The sequence below is a fragment of the Polypterus senegalus genome, chromosome 17 (genome assembly GCF_016835505.1).
Source record: "Polypterus senegalus isolate Bchr_013 chromosome 17, ASM1683550v1, whole genome shotgun sequence".
NCBI classification, from domain to species: Eukaryota; Metazoa; Chordata; class Cladistia; order Polypteriformes; family Polypteridae; genus Polypterus; species Polypterus senegalus.
The window spans coordinates 18847630-18865245 of record NC_053170.1 but is presented as its reverse complement, the minus strand read 5'-3'; the positions used below and the strand labels follow the sequence as shown (position 1 = coordinate 18865245).

Below are 17616 nucleotides of genomic sequence, written 5' to 3'. Positions count from 1 at the left end.
AGAGCAGTTTAGCTTGCACAGAACCACAACTTCTCAGTGAGCTTAGTATGCTGCAGTGCTTGGCGGTTTGAACCTTTTAAGTCTAATATAATCTTGTGATATCTCTAACCCCCAGTTTCCCTTTTCAATGCTTGAGATTTGCTTCTTTTCAGTCATTCCGCCTCGTCCTTCCTGGTCTTTTCAGTTTACTCTATCTGAATGCTCCAGGGCACGTGTTCATGGAGCGTCTCAGATTTACTCCTTGTAGCTGCACTAAACGTTGCTCTAGAATAAGAACTGGTCCTACCTCAGAGTAGGACATAAGAACTGTTTATGAAGCATCTTAGTCCCGGTCTTGTCTAAGAGTAGGAATTCACAATTGAGAGTGAATGACATTGCGATTTTATAGCACCCCTTGTCACGATTCGACAGTTATGGTGACGCGTTGTAGTTTTCTGATTCTAACGTTGACGCTTCACCACAAAGATGATGATGATAATCAAAGAAGAAGGAAAATGTAACAAGGTAGGATATTGCGCAAAGCTGCACGTAATTGTTGCCACTTTGCAACATCATGAAAAACACAGCAACGAACAGCGAGATTGTTAACAACAACAACATTTATTTCCATAGCACATTTTCATACAAATGATGTAGCTCAAAGTGCTTTGCAGGATGAAGAAAGAGAATAAAAACAAAAGAAATAAAAAAATAGAATTAGGGAACACTAATTAAAATAGAATAAAAGTAAGGTCCGATGGCCAGGGAGGACAGAAAAAACAAACAAAAAAAAAAAACTCCAGACGGCCGGAGAAAAAAAAAAAATCTGCAGGGGTTCAAAGGCCACAAGATCACCCAGCTCCCTCTAGTCATTCTACGTAACATCAATGACCTCAATCAGTCCTCATGGTATTCACATGGAAGACCTTGCAGATGACGGTCATGTGGACTTCTGGCCTTTAATCCATCAATGTAGGGACATCTTGTGCTTTGATCAGGTGGTGGTGGCGCCACAGATCACCACCAATAGTTAATAGTTAGACACACACAGCAAATGAGAGTAAAGCCCGATAACTGGCACATTTATTTAGTAATGAACACTCCAGGCATTGTTTCTGTCTTACACCCTGTGCTTGCTGGGATAGTCTCCAGCTTCCTCTCAACCCTGCTCAGGATAATGCGAGTGTAGAAAATGGGTACAGCAGTTATGATATGAGGCAACAAACTAAACAGCAGCCCGTTGGTGATGACATCCTACAAAGACGCCTTGAGGTGGATTGGACGCACCCTCTGCAGTCTTGCAACCGGCATCTCAAGACAAGTCCTCACCTGGAACCCACAAGGGAAGAGGAAGAGGGGTCGACCAAAAAAACACCTGGCGCCGTGACCAGAAGGAAGACATGACGAGGATTGGCCTCACGTGGGGGCAGCTGGAGAAACTTGCCCAGGACCGAAAAGGCTGAAGGGAGCTGATTGGAGGCGTATGCCCCAGACGGGGCCACAGGCGGAGATGAGATGAGAAAATGGATAGATGAATGGGTGATCCACAGCCTTACTTTCAGACAATTGTTTTCTCGCTATTATGCCAACAGAAAATACCCCATAAAGTAACATTTTTACTGAAAGCAGTCTCAGCTGTTCTTGTGCTGCTTGTGAAGTCACATTCACTCTTCAGCGTTCTGATCATCTGTCATCATGCCATGCCAGTCTCTGTGATCCTGCTTATTTCCAGGACCCTGAGATTCTCCACTAGCCTCTTGTTCCAGCTCTGCTTCATAGTAATGTGTTGGCTGCTACTGTCATATTGCTCATCTTTCACTTATGTGTGCTTATCCACATTTGGAGTCACGATCTTTATGTGCCTGCCGATTTGCATGAATGCACCTTGCTTTAACATTACCTCATGTGGAGTGTTGGGTAAATGTATAAATTTCCATTATTATCTCATGTTTCGTAAGAGTGTTTAAAGTTTGGTGCAACATTTGAGAAATGCCTGGTCATGACTTACTCAAATCATCAATATCACAAAGCTGCAATTTTACACATAACGTTAACATCATTTCTGCTGGCTGCACTTGGCATCTCCATATAGATGGAGCAATCACATAATGTACATTAATTTTGAATATTTTTCCATATCTGTCAAATCAGTATCTTTTTATGAGTTCATTGTGTTGGAAATGCTCACATTCAGCTTTTCCTGTGATGTGCGTGGCAGCCTCTGCCTTAATGCCATCTTCTGGCAGTTGCCTAGAGAGTTAGGACAACTCACAAGCTCTCCTAAATTCAGGTGAAGATAAAGTAGTTTGCTAACTTAGGGAACTTGAGAACATGTTTTTCCTCTTACTGCTAAGAGTAGGACCAAAATTGCAACTCTCTTTGAGAATTTTGAGCCTGTTAGGACCATTTTCCAACTCTGAGACGCTTAATACGCATGGGTCCAGATCTTAATATTATAATGATTTACTCAGTATAAAGTATCACATATCCAACTGCATCTTCCATATTATATTGTTGTACTTCTTGCCACCCCACCCTGCCCTCAGGAAATGAGTTTGTCTGCTCCTAAAGTCCCAGTTCCTTAATTATATATTTAAATGTGGTGATCAGGACAGTGGCAGTGTGTTTCAAAAATGTTAAGTCTTGGACTACCTGAAACCTGGTTCAGTATACCATTGTTGTGTGTTTGTAGTAAAGCATCTTACATTGTTCAGGTTGTGTTGTTTTCATCAAGCTTATATTCTTCCAGGTTTGTTCCCTTTGCCAATTTCTTCAGAGAAGCTAGAAATGCATACTGGTTAATGAATGAGTTTCCAGGGGTTAAGATGGTGTTTTCCAATATTCTGGTATTCAAGGTGCTTCTAGGACAGGGGTCTCCAAAACGTCGCTTGTGAGCTACTGGTAGCTCGCAACCCATTTCCAAGTAGCTCGCCAAAGGGTTAATAATTCCAACATAAATTTGAAAACTTGATTAGTCAAATTAGGGGTGGGCGATCTTTCCAAAAAAATCATATCACGATCCACAATCTGAATTGCAATCTGCCTTTTCAATGTGGCATACACTTAAGAGAATATCCGGACTCAAACTCATCAAGACCTAAATAACACTTTATTGTAAATATCAAACAAAGTTGAATTCAATTGTTCTCTCATTTGCTAGCTAAGCGGAATTAAGGAAGACACCCCAAAGCTGGCGAGTGAGTGAGGAAGGCCCCTCCCTTTGGCCCTCTGCGTTTGTTGGATTCGTGCAAATAAATCTGTACCGCAAGTGAACTATGATACAGAGCGAAAGGAGAGAAGTTGCAAAATCAACCGGAATGTTCAAGCAAATTATAGAAAAAAAACAGATCTAAATCCGTTAAGTAGTTCTCCTGTGAAAGCGGACAGACATACAGACAGAGAGACATTGGATTTTATATATTATATATTAGGAGACCTTCAAAATAATGTTCAGCTAAAGTCTCAACAGCATTCTCAGCATTTCTGGAGCTTAGTAGAGCCCGATAACTATAAGAATCTTCACCAAGCAGCTCTGAAAATGTCTTCTTTGTTTGGGTCTCCATACCTCTATGAGTCTGACATGAATGTCATGAAATCAAAGTTCAGAACAAGACTGACAGACGAACATTTAAAAGACTCCATAAGAGTGAACCTCAGTGGCTCCACTCCATCAGACACCTCACTGAAAAACACGTCACACATGCAACTGGACATGTGAATAAAGTGAAACAGTGACACGTAACAAAATGACAAATGAATAAGTAAGGGATATCTGTGTATTAGGAAGTGCGTTATTTTGTTTTGACAGCATTCATGTTTTAATTCAGTCGTGTGAGATACAATAGAAAATGAATACAGACATACAAAATGCACTTGCAGGTGAACTAAATATTTGTGATGTTGTAATGCAAAATGTGAGTTGTGGACACCAAAGTTTTGTAGATGTTCAGGCAAAACCAAGCGTATTCAGTGTGTTTGGGTTGAAATAAACTATGGAAATAAACGTTAGAAAACAGGAGTAGCTGTCGGCCATTTTCATTGTGTAAAAGTAGCTCTCTTTGAGGGGGAAAGGTTGGAGACCCCTGAACTAGGAAGATCCTTCATGGAGATGCTTAAGCTCTTTACCAGTGTGCTCCCCTCTGGTTATTGAGAGTTTTGTTTTAGCCCAATGAACCGTCAACCAGTTTTAAGTTTACTTGTGGATGGATAGATAGATTGAAGGCACTATATTATAGATAGATACTTTATTAATCCCAGGGTAAATTCAAGAAAGAAATCTGGCTTTGAGTAAACAAATTTCCTGCCACTCACTTGTGTTATTCAGCTCCGCACACATAGTGGACAAACAATCGAGAAGGAGCTCTATTCCGTATAAAGAAAAAAAAACGCTGTAATGCAGACGGAGCCACTGGTTAGGCTGCCACTTGCACCTGTGACTGTAACCAGCTTTTGGTTTATTTTAAACTTTGTTTTACATTAGCCTTTTTAGCGTTTCCTCGAAAAATAGTCAGATCCATTCTGATTTATTTTTTCCCCCAAGTCAACATAAGTAAATGCCTCTGCTTATTAATAAATGACAGTGTGTCGTTATTTGGCATAGTGGACTGGGAGCATCATTCCAAGGTGTTTAGCAGAAACAGAGCTATACCTAAGTTGATGACACACAAACATAACACACTCACTATACGTATTCTAAGAAACAACGTAATACTACTAGGTGGGGCCTCCTTTTACTTTTCAAAGCAGCCTCACTTCTTAATGACAAGGATTCCACAAGATGGTGGAAACACTGAAGCACACTGAACTTATTGTCATGTTTATGAAACCAGTTTAAGATGACATTTGCTTTGTGACATGGAGTATTACCATGCTGGTAGTAGCTGTTAGAATAGATGATAAATTGTGGCCATGAAGGGTTGCACATGGTGAGCGATGATAATCAAATAGGCCGTGGCATTCAAGTCATAACTGATTGGTATTAAAGGGCCCAAAGTATGCCAAGAATACATTCCCTACACCAGTACACCACCAACACCAGCCTGGACTGTTGACACAAGGCAGGTTGGATCCATGCTGTTGGTGCCAAATTCTGACTCTGCTGTCTGTTTGCCTAAGCAGAAATGGAGATTCACCAGATCTTCCAGTGATGTCCAGTTTGGTCAGCCTGTGCCCACTGCAGTTTCAACGTTCTGTTTGTGGCTGACTGGAGTGGAACCCAACATGGTGTTCTGCTGTTGTAGCTCATTCGATTTGATAACTGACATGTTGTGCATTAAGAGTTGCTTTTCTCCTGATCACCGTTGTGTAGAGTGGCCATCTGAGTTACTGTAGCCTTTTTGTCATCTTGAACAAGTGTGGCCATTCTCCTCTGACCTCTCATCAACAAGGCGTTTCTATCCACAGTGCTGCTGCTCACTGGATGTTTTTTTTTTTTTTTGTTTTTAATACCATTCTGAGTAAACTCTAGACACTGATGTGTGTGAAACTTGTAGGAGATCAGCAGCCAAAATGACAGAAACATTCACACCAGCCCCTCTGACATCAACAGTAATGCTCAGTCACATTGTTTCCCCATTCTGGTGTTCGATGTAAACATTAACTGAAGCTTCTGACCTGCGTATGTGTGATTCTGTGCCTTGCGCTGCTACCACATGACTGGCTGATCAGGTAATGACATGGATAAGCACGTGTACATGTGCTTCTGATAATGTGCTGTGAGTCAATATGGTTGCGTTGCTAAGAACTGAAGCTGCATGCATTGCCTTACATTTTAAATGACTTCTGTCTACATTGTGAAATTATGCATTAATAAAATTAACTACTGGATGTGTTAAAATTAATTGACTGCATACTTCTGCTAGATTAAAGGTGTAATGTCACTTTGTAATAATCTATTTCAGGTGCGCTATAAGGAGGATTTTGAGAAGAACAAGGGCAAAGGGTTCAGTGTTGTCACAGACACTCCAGAGCTTCAGAGAATCAAGAAAACGCAGGATCAAATCAGTAATGTATGTGCATAAGACCTCTTAAAGCCCTGAGGTTTCTGTCCGTCGTCGTTTTATATTTTTGGGACATCCTTTACTCAGTATTTTATTCCTTTATTTACCAGTGTTATTTAAATACATTTTAATATTTCATAACGTCTATTTGCCGTAGCTGCCTTTGTTGACAAGTCCATAGTCTCTTCTTCTTTACAGACAATAACCCAAGTGTATTTTAATCTGCTACTGTGACTGCCACTGTAAGGCTCTACTAAGATATGAAACCGCAGAGATGTGTATTATGGAGGGATATATTTTATTTACAGAATGCTCATAATGATATGTTTGTGGTCCTAAGATATGATATCTGCATAGCTTTTGTGGATAATGCCCTTTTCTGGCCTATAATGTCTTTTGAAAGTGCTCTGAGTGGCATATGCCAGCTTTGAGTTTGCTGTAAATTTAGTAATTGCGAAGGCGGTGTGCTAATTAATGCTTTCGTGATTAGTGCTTTCGCAGTGGCGCAGTGAAGTCTATAATCTATACCTCACTGCCCTCCCATTAGTGGATTAAAGGGTGCTGCTAGAGGGATGGGTGGCCTGTACTCCGGATACACACACACACACACAAATACCAGGGATGTATTGCTTTGAGCCATGAAAGTGCATCTTCTTTGTCTCCCCTCTGATTTCTAAAGATTAGGGGCTGTTTTCTGTGTTCATTAGCAGTCCTATCTGGCCATCTACTAGCCAAGGGCAGCTCTTTGTGTGAGAAGATTTTTTAGAGTGGTGAGGATCACAGGGAGAGGAAGAAAACCTCGATGCTTCAAGCATAGCTGGGCTGAGCAATTTGTTGGTTCTACACATTGTATCCTACAACATTGCCTTTAACTTTTAAAAGATTATTCATTTGCGTTACTTCTAAGCAGATCCACTATAAGAATTTGGATGACTTTTTTGACAGGACTTGTTCTTTCAGTAGAAGCATAGAAATTATAGAGTTAACCATCCCGGGAATTATCTGAGATTTTCTTTTTCACATATATAGGGAGGACTGAATAATTTAATTTTCCAAGTTGATAACTTTCACCCTAAATAGGGAGGTGGGCATCCAGAAAGATGTTAAGGTCTGCCATCCCCAGTATCACTTTTGTGTATATGCCATGCATTCAAAACAGTATTATAGCTGGAAAACTGAAAAGTCATCTGTAACCTTTATGCTATTAAATTCCGCTTCCAAAAGCTGCATGAAGCTCAGATTCCATCAAATACCTTTGCTTCAATGCATCCCTAAAGACACTAATCGGAGGGGATGTCAAACTTGATGACCACAGTCGCCCATCTTGTCACCTGATTATTAGAAATCTCTGGGGGATGTCAAATTACATGACTGTGCAAAGACTTTACAGCACAGTTTCCCTTTCCAAACTAGTCCACGCTCGCCGCTTTTTCTGGTTGCCAGTAACGTGCAGCCTGATGGATAGTGGTGCCAGTGCAGAGCGAGTTCAGCCACATTCTTGGCCCATTTTTTCGGTGTTCCCCTGTGCTGTGTGAACATAAGAAAGATAAACCTCATTTCTGTTTGTGAGGTGCAAAACACCCACATTCCTATTTCATTGTCACCGCATATTGTATTTCTAGGTGACTGACTGTTCATTGGAGGTCAGCTCTCGTGCACCCAGCGTCCACCTCAGTGACTTGAGACAAAATTAAACCTGTAACAGTTTTCCCCTTAGCTAGAATGAAAGCCTTTTTCTTTATTTCAGAATCTATCCAATTTCAAGACACTTTTTAAACAGCTATTCTTAAAAAACAGGTTTCTGTAAAATTGAGTTTAGAAAATCCACAATCCAATCTCTCAGGAGTGCTTCACTCGCGCCAGTGCGTAACATTTTGCACATTTAGCCAGGCAGTTTGATTGTTTTGGTCACACTTATGGAGACCCTAGAATTATTCCACGTCTTGGTCTGGGAATTTGCCAGGTTGAGTTTTCTTGGGATTGTTAACTTAGCTTTGTTAATGACAACTGCATTCAAAAAATGTAAATAGTTTTTGTTCTTTTTGTTTTTATTTAAAAAGTAATGTTTGCTACTGTACAGTCTCAAAATCGTATCTCTAGTGTTCTGGCAGGCTCTTTGACAGCCTGTTCTTTGCCAGCTCCAGTCTTAGTCCACCAGAGTTGGAAATCATTGGAAATTTGCTGCAGCACCTGTGGAGGAAAGCATTTCTCATCTGCACATAACTAGTGGAGTAGACGGCAAAGAGCAGCTTTTAATATCGCGGGCTCTCAATTCATTTGGCTGTTGGCTCTGCTGTTCTGGTTTGTTGTTTGTGTGATTTCTCCCACTCCAGAATTTTTACAGTAGATTAAAGTCTCCCTGGGTGTGGCTGATGCTATTCTTACTTATTCAGTAGGTTAGGTTCTCTGCAGGAAGTGAGTCAGCAGCAGGAGGATTTCTTGATGCAGCTCACTGGTGTCCACTGCCCATATAATGGGAGCCTGGGCAGTGAGGAGGTGTGATGAGCTGTCTAATTACGGCTTTTTTTGAGTTTCAGTGTTCAGGTACATAGCTGTAGCCTGACTATTAAAGTATTTATACAGTGAAGGTGAGTAATGGCGCTGTGAAATAAATACACTGCACTTCACAACTGGACGGTTATGTTCACATTACCAGACTGAAGTGACTCAAATCCAATTTTTTGGCCTAATGTGATGCATATCTGAAATTTCCAGGGCTGTGTGGACACAGAAATCCACTATGTTTGAATCAGATATAAGCTACTTTCATATGTGATCCTAAACCGGCAATGTAACCACTTCATGGCCAAGTAACATGAATGAGAACAGGCAGATCGGTTTTGTTTTACCAGTATGCAAGGACTGAGTGCTGTTGTCATCAGTCAGTACCGCCAGTGCGGCAAAACAACAATGGAGGAGAGCTACAACTGTGACAACAGTCACAGTCCAACCATTGCTGTGGCAGTAATAGCTGCGAAAACAACAAAAGCTAGCTATCTGGCGGTTTTTTTTTTTTTTGCCACCTTGACCTAAAAAAATCAGAATTGAGCAATGAGGCGGCTAATGTGAACGTAGCCTAGGTGTTCATACCCATGGAGCAGCCTCACTCCCTCCATGCCGCTTTTTGGCACTTTTCCACTGCATAGTACGGCACAGCACGGTTCAGTACAGCTCACCTTGGTTCGACTCAGTTCGGCTCAGTTTGTGTTTCGACTGAAGTTTAGTTCCGCTTTAGAGTGGGCGGGATTATTCACGTGTCGTTATAGTTGCGCCGCCTCTACTGCCGTGACACCGTGGAACTTTTACAACACGCAGACAACGACAACACTTTAGCTCGACGACGCGAAGGGTAAGCATCTAAAAAAAGCACATCACTAGCTAACTTTTATCACTGTTGCAAAGCATAAAATGAACTTAACTGCCAGTTTAACATTAAAATGCTGATTCTGTATATTAAAGATCTTCCACATTTTGCAAAAAAGTCGCCGCAACAGACCATCTGTTTGGACATTTAACCGTGCCTCAGAGTGGTGGGATGTGATTGTTTTACAAACACTCAGTGGCTGGAGAACTTTCGAATGTCTGAAGAAACATTCATCCACTTATGCAACAAACTGCGTCCAGCGATGGAGAGACGGGACACAAACTTCCGCGTGTGTGTACCTTTAAAGAAAAGAATAGCCAGTGACGCAGTAATGATGATTTTCTCCGCCAATCGGTGACCAGCAGAGTTTACACGTCACGTTTTGGTAACAGTTCGGCGCGCTTGGAACCTCAGCTGAGGTGGTACTAAAAAAAGGACCAGGTACCAGGTACTGTTCCCAGTGGAAAACCCCCCAAAAGTGAGCTGAACTGAACCGTGTCGTGCCGTACTATGCAGTGGAAAAGCGCCATTTGATTATTCAGATCCACCATCACTTGGGGGTCCACAGTACTTATTTTCAAGTCTTGGTATGATCCAAGGACATATTGTCCACATAGATGGACATTCACAGTGTAGGGTTTTCTCTTTAATTTGGTTAAAAGCCATTTCTCTCTCATTCTTGAGGTAAACAGGTCAGAAGCCGAAGTCACCTTATAGGATAATCAACAGGACACAACTGTTAATCATAAATGCAAGGTGGACAAGACTGAGGTTACAACTTTGGCTGCATCTACACCACAGCATTTTAATTTAAAAATGCAGCCATCAGTCTCCATTTTCGCCTTGCGTCCACACTACCTTGGCATTTTAATCCCTGAAAACGTAGACCGTTGAAAAGGCTTTCCAGAGCCGTGTACTGAAAACACCAGGCCACTGTTGCAATGTGGATGTGTAAAAATGTAGACTGTTGAAAACGCAGACCGCAGTCACACTCTGATTTGTTCATAAATATTACACGGCCCTTCCCTGATTGGATCTTGCTCATTTCAACATCGTATTCCCTGATTGGTCATCCTTCAAGGAACACCACCACCTTATTCCAACATAGTGGGTGCAGAAGAGTTTCTTTCTGTGGCGTTTGTTGTGTCGCTTACCTGTATGCACCTGAACTGCGCTCTGTATAGTTTGCGTCATACCGGCACAAAAGGCATGTTTACCATTTGCCACAGTTTGGCGATAAATCCGGTGGCATGCCGCTTGGACGCCCCTTCAAGCATTTTTCCACCATTGCGTACATGCCCGGTGTAGACGAGTGTCTGCATCATTTCAGTCTTTTTAGTTTGGACGGAGACACTTTCATAAATGATGTGTAAATGCTAGTATGTAGGAGATCATTTTCGTTTACAAAATTAAATGAAAACGTACAGTAGTAGTATGGACGTAGCCAGTTTTTCTTTCTTATCATAATGATACAAGATCTAGACATTTCACACAATACTACTACATACCTCTAGACTGCAAGGCCAAAAGACATAAACAGTGCAGCACTTGAGTATTGACCAAGTACGCTGTCTACTGAGCAATCACTTTGAGCTGTTAAAAATTTTTATTTTAAATATAAGGATTAAGGAGTGCAACCCAGTGCACATACATTCAAGTCCGCGGCTCAGTAATGAAGGCAAAGGGAACTTGGAATACAATAGAAAGGAAAAAAAGAAGAACTTCTCAGGCAAAAGAACAGGCATAATGGTAACCTGGTGTGTGGTGTTGGTGCCTCACGGCTTTCAAGTCCGGGTTCAAGGCACTGCCCCTGGGTCTGCATGAGTTTGGTTCTTTTATGATGGAGTCATGCTGGGTAAGCCAGTCGACAGCACAAAACTGGCCCCAGTACAAGTGAGTGTGAATGTGTTCTGTGACAGACTGGCATCACTTCCACTTAGTGCTGAACATGCTTTCTGCAACACTATACCGGGCAATTGTTACAGAATAGATGGCGCTTACCAAAAATAAGTCATTTTCTTCCTGGTATATAGTGCACTGGTTTGGATTGTCCGTATTAGGACTGGAACTGAGAACTCTGCAGTCACTGATCGAGAACCAGACCTCCCTGAATGTTCTACGTGGCTTGCATTTTTTTGAAATTCTTCTTGCACTCAGCCCGTGTCCTTTCCAGATGCTGGCCCTCTACTTACTTTAACCATTTCAGTGAAATGAAACTCATTCTTCTGACTGAAAGAGTCACATGTTTGAATTTTTTTTGCTTGAAGGTGAGCACCCTTGTATGTTAATGCAATAGCAAGATGATGTTGCTTACCACCATGATATGAGCAATCACATAATCACCGATTACCTCATTTCCTCCATTTCTTTAGTTCCAAAAATGGTAGTTTCTTGACCTCCAAGCCAGATACCATTTGTTTAAACTAAGGGAGGGTTTGCCCTCTGCTGGTCAAGTGCAGGAAGTTCACCAGACTTGAAAGTATTTCCTCTTTATCAGCTTGCAGTCGAGCAAATAGCCTCTTTGTATGCCGAGTTTGAAGGAACAGAGGGTTTTATTGTACTTCAGGACTTGAGTCAGGCTGACCTCTTCAGGAGGCATTGTCCTCATCATCTTTATCCATTACTCACTCTTTCAGTTAAATGTGAACCCAGTTTGTTCATTCATTTTGTAGATCAAGTACCATGAGGAGTTTGAAAAGAATCGAATGGGCAGCATAGGAGAGGAGCGCCGCAACTCCCAGGATGATGCCATCCCTAGAAGACCAGAAATGCAACAGCAGCCCCCAAAGCAAAGTAAGTTTTCCAAATAAGCGATGAGCGCTGTGTGATTACGGCTGAGATTGTAGCATTAACAGAAAATTTGGATGATGTTCATAACTTAAGAGGTTTGGGATAAAAAGCCAGGCAAACAGTTCACTTGCCCTAGGCCACCAATAGAGTGCTTCCGCAAGTGTCCGTATCATTGAATAAAATGCAATAGTGAACAGAGTATGAGTCCTTCTGAAATATTTCTATTATTTAGCACGTGTCCCTGTCTTAACTTTTTCTAGGCTATCAACAATCTAGCTCGGCCTACAATTACAATGAGCCTGCAGCGGCTCCCCCTATGCGAGCTGCACCTCTGGAGCCACCGAGCGGAGGGGTGAGTAAGAAAAACACAACCCAAGGCGGCACTGCTAAAGGGATGTCATGGCTTCCAATGCAATTATGGCATTTTTTATAAGCAAACAGAAGAGTGGGAAGTGTTATTGCTGTATTGCAAAACGGATTAATGTGCTGCTTTTTTTTCCCTCCAATATCTGCTTGACACATAATGAAAGATTATAAATTAATGAACTACATTGAATCCAATTCTTTAAGCCAGTAAATCGAAACGGGGAAGTCTTATGTCAAACTTCTCTACAGCACCGAGGGGATTACACTGGTTGTGGTTGACAGTTTTGTTCTAAAAACATTGTAACTTCCTTGGCAGTAAGTGGAAGGTAAAAAATTCATTTTAAAGGGCACACAGACTTCGATAAATCATCGTGCTAGGCCAGGGGTCCTCAATCACGGTCCTGGAGAGCCGCAGTGGCTGCAGGTTTTTGCTCCAACCCAGTTGCTTAATAAAAAGCACTTATTGCTAAAGTAACACTTCTGCTTCACTTTAGTGATTTTGAGCCCTTATTTTGTCCTAAACAGCTATTTGAATTGCTCCTTATTATCAATAACATGCAAATGACAAGAGAGAGCAGCATTTCTCCATTTAGCTTATTTACATTTACACCTGTGTGTATTTATCTGTTTAATGAAATACTTGGAAGAAAAATAAAGAGAAAAAAGTGAAGGACTGAGAATTACTCGTCCATTTTAGCCTTCAAATCATTTGCATGATAGAAAGGGAAAGAAAATCTAGGATATGAGAATGACCTGACATAGCAGAGTTCATTTAATTTCATAGCTTGTTAGTGCTTTATTGGCAAGAATTGCTTTCTAATTAAGCAACCAGGTCAGAACAAAAACCTGCAGCCACTGCGGCTCTCCAGGACTGGGATTGAGGACCCCTGTGCTACTCTGATGAGCTGGTGGAGCGGCACCAGTTGGGGTGTCTGGAATGCGCGTTGTGAGCCCATTGAGGTGGCATGTAGAGGCTTTGCTGGCTGTGTGTTATGCAAGGTCTACACGCTGCTTGGCATCACAGAATCTGCATAAAGGAGAGCCATAAAGTCCACCATAGAGGCTGCAGTGGGGGACTCCAGGTGACTTTGGAGCAGGACGTCCGAATCGTGGGCTACTGGGTGGGTCACCTGAGCGAGGCTGTCTGATGTTGCGAAACCCGAAAACACCCGATGATCTCAGGACGCGTCACTGGTTATGTGTCCCAGCTCATCCTAGGATGTGTCTTTAAACTGTGAGGGCAATGGGTAAGGGCACAAAGTCAGTGTGTTTCAAAAGAAATAGTGTTCTGCCTCACAGAATAGCTGTTTGTGTTCAAAGGAATATTAAGATAACCTTATGAAAATTCATGTAAATAGTTGTGAGGAAGCAGAAATAGAATTGCCAGTCAGTAGTTAGACAGCATGTTTCACGATTAGTCAGTGTTAGTCCCATCGAAGCAAAGCTTTTACACTGTACTGTTCTCGTCTTTGGTGTTTGAACCAGAAACTAAACAGCCCCCAAACTCTAACTTAAATAAAACTGGAGCAAGGCGCTATCTCCTGACTCCATGAATCTTTTGTGAAGTAGAGTTTGACTGCTGTTTAGTTTCTGGTTCAACCACCAAGGACGAGAACAGTACAAACGCTGCGGCTGATTCTTCATTTTGAATGACTAAAGACAGTGGGCACCTTGCTTTGATGCGTCCATAATTCAGTCCCATTGGTAGTCTCTACTTTTGATATCAGGATAGTGAAGACCAGGGGCTACTTGGCTCAGCGGCTGCCAGGGCGAGAGTCTTAACAGGAATCTGAGAGTATTTAGTTGGTGAAATATTTCTTTCCTGCTGTTCCTCACACTTCATTTCTCTCTCCGTTTCCCTTTCTGACAGAGGCGCTTTAAGGCAGTCTACGATTACGCAGCTGCTGATGAGGACGAAGTTTCATTCCAAGATGGGGATATCATTCTGAATGTTCAACAGATCGATGATGGTTGGATGTATGGCACAGTGGAGCGCACTGGGGAAACTGGCATGCTGCCAGCAAATTATGTGGAAGCCATGTGATGTGGGCATTCCCTGGGCATGAAAGGGGAGTGGCATCTGCAGCCCGAAAAGAAAGTGAGAACAAGTGCCATCTCATCCTCTCCCACCTTACCTTTTCTTGCACAACAATCACCCCCCATCCTCCTTGCATCCGTGCTGTCTCCTTAACAAAAACACGTTGGAACAAAGTTCAGCGGTGCCCCCCCCAAAAAGTGAAACGGTTTTCAGATTTCCCAGGGTGTGTCCACGACACATTCAGGTTTCAGTCACATATTACTTGTCCCGTACTGCCATTGCCTTAGCCCTTCTCACGTTTGCCACTCGACTTTCCAGTGTTTTTGTGATGCGGAGATTCAGTTCCATGCGGAGGGGTGGAGGGGGAGATTCGGGATTCAAACTGAGCTTACATCAAAATGAAATCACTTTGATCATTCCGCTTTATTTTTACCATTCCAGACATTAATCTTTATAAGAAATTGTGTATGTTGAAGATTAAAAAAAAAAAAAAAAGTCTCTAATAATAATAATAATGGTTATTTTTATCAGCAGCTATTTTTCATCTCTCTTTGGAATGAGGGGATATTTTTTTTATTAAGCAAAGAAGTAGCTTTTGTATTCCTATGCCAAGCCAGCCTTCTACCCAGATTATTGCAAAGAGTTTTGACTGTCAAAAGATGAATTACCTTGAGCACAATTTAGCCTACCTGCCAGCTGCTATTCAGCATATTTTTTTTTTTCCTATTTGTCTCTGAAAAGAATTTATATTAATCTTCTCTGCCGCCTTGTGTGACTTTCCCCTCTTTCACTCTGATCAGAATTTCAGTCTCCATTGTTAGTCGTGTTACTTTCTCCTCTCAGATGTTACAACAGGGACCATAAACCAGTTAGCTGCCAGGTAAACGGAGACACCCACAGCATCGTATTCCTAACTTCCACCGTGTAGTGGGGACATGCAAACAATCCAGCCGGGCCGGGACCCCCCCAAAATCCCCATTACATCACATTATTTTCTGTGTCCTGCCCCTCTCTGCCTGCCAGCCAAAATGACAGTAGCGTTAGCGTGGGCACAAACTGCTCACCGCGCAGGGCAAAGCCATTGTATGGGGCATTGCAAGCCCTGGGTAAAAGGCTGCCCATCATGTCTGTATGTGAGTTTTTTTGTCATTCGATATGCTTCACTGTGACTTAACAAAACTGTTTTTCGAAATTTAACATCTGCTAACTTAAAATGCACACATACACAAGCATATATATATATAAATATAAATAAATATGAGATTAAAATGGATCATTTTTATAAGGTAGCACTTGCAACTATGGTCACAGATTTCCAGGAGCGCAGTCCACCTACCTTAACCAGTATCTGTGAGAAGTGGGGCACGTGGCTGTCACTTCAAGATAAATAAATAAAACTCCGCACTGTGTACGTTCAGGCAGAAATATGAGACCTTTGCACCAAATGGCTTTAATGGAATTGTTGACATTTGCTAGTGCTGGAAGCCAGTTTCTGTTGCGTCCCCTCGGGGAATGATGCACGCTGCCTGAGATGCTCATCATAAAACTGGAATGTTCAACATGTTCTGGAATTGGTGCTTTGAAGTTTGTGGCATTGTGTGTGTGTGTGAAGAGCAGAAAGGCGCAGGATGGGCTGCTGAGCGCACCAAGCAGTCTCCTTAACAGACGAGGTGTTCGTTTTGGGATTTGTTGTTGTTTTCTTGCCTTGTTTAATGAATTTGATCCTAAACCTTTAAATACTTTTGTTTCTCCTTCCATCATTTCACCTCTCCAGGATGGTGCTAATGTGTCCTTCATTGTTAGATTGTCTTCGACTTGCATATCTCAATCAAGGGTGAACTCAACTCTCCGACTGTCGAGGTTTTTAAGCCCATCTTGGTCCACGAGTGACATTCCCTCCGAGCTGGTGGCCTTGTTATCTTACTAACATGTCCTTACCAAATGTGTTCAGCCAAAGTGATGCTTGGTGTTCATTATTGTTGCATTTTTAAGATGACAATGTTGCATAATACCAGTACTTCAGAGCATCCAATTGATTGGGGGTATATAGTTGTTAACACAAAGGCGTGTTTCTGATTTTTAGGAAGCTGAAGAGCTCTTGACCTCGGGGTGCCAGACATTACCGTGCCAGTGGATTTGGGCACCCCAGGCTAGAACCGAAGGTCTAATTCAAGTGTGCCGTCTTGCGTAGAGTTGATGGTACAGGGGGTCTGTCTTTTCACACCAGATTTGTTCCCTTTTTCATTTCCTAATTTCAGACATGTCAACCTGCCTTACCATTGCACAGTGACTTTGAAAGTCAGTCTTATAAACGACCTTCATAATTCTTCAATTTTGTCTTCTTCTGAATCATAAGCACAGTCTCGGTTCTCGTAATTCAGCTCATACTGTTATCACGTCGAGAACTCCCAACTTTTACATTCCTTGTGTTGTATAAATTTAGACATGTATCAATTGTTTTTCAGATTTAATAAAAATTTGTCATTTTTACCCAGTACAGTATTGTGTTGTGTTTTGATCTTTGTTTTCTGTTTTGACTTTTCCCTGAAACAAGTTATTTAGGTTTTTTTCATCGATGTGGATTTAAGTTTGATTCGTCTGACTACCTGATGCCACATTCGTGAGTCGTTTTAACGGATTAGCCACATTGTGGAGAGATGCTGTGCTTTCTGGGTTTTAACCTTCATTAGATGTTTGTAGTGCACCATGGGGCGTGCTGTTGAGCCAAATAATGCTAATGAAGTACAAGCATGGGCTGTGCTGGATCAAGGCTGAGTGACTTGTTTTTCTCGTCATACACATTTCATTGTATGTTGACCCTGTTTTAACCTATATATGACAAATAAACCTAAACCTTAACCTAACCTCCAGTATGGCTGGAGGAGATGTTCACCATAACCTGTTTTGAAGAAACAACAGGCAATCCAGGTGGTAGAGAGTTGCTTGTAAGCCACTGAAGCGTCCCGCTGGCACCTGTTGCATTGGTACAGCTACGTACCTTGATCTCCCAGTAGCCTCCATTTTTGATTATCCCCAGGTGACTGCTCCTTGGGTTCACACTGCCACTCTCTAGTGGTAAA

General features: G+C 41.9%; 1 protein-coding gene across 1 annotated transcript in view; it reads left to right on the top strand.

Annotated features, from left to right (window-relative positions):
* The window catches only part of lasp1 (LIM and SH3 protein 1), a 64310-nt gene extending 47277 nt beyond the window's left edge, over positions 1 to 17033 (top strand). The window contains exons 4-7 of the mRNA XM_039739905.1: positions 5880 to 5987; positions 12015 to 12135; positions 12393 to 12484; positions 14369 to 17033. Of these exons, the coding sequence (XP_039595839.1) occupies positions 5880 to 5987; positions 12015 to 12135; positions 12393 to 12484; positions 14369 to 14542 (495 nt within the window). The 3' untranslated portion in view covers positions 14543 to 17033. The remainder of the gene's footprint in view (positions 1 to 5879; positions 5988 to 12014; positions 12136 to 12392; positions 12485 to 14368) is intronic.
* The last annotated feature ends 583 nt before the right edge of the window (positions 17034 to 17616 follow it).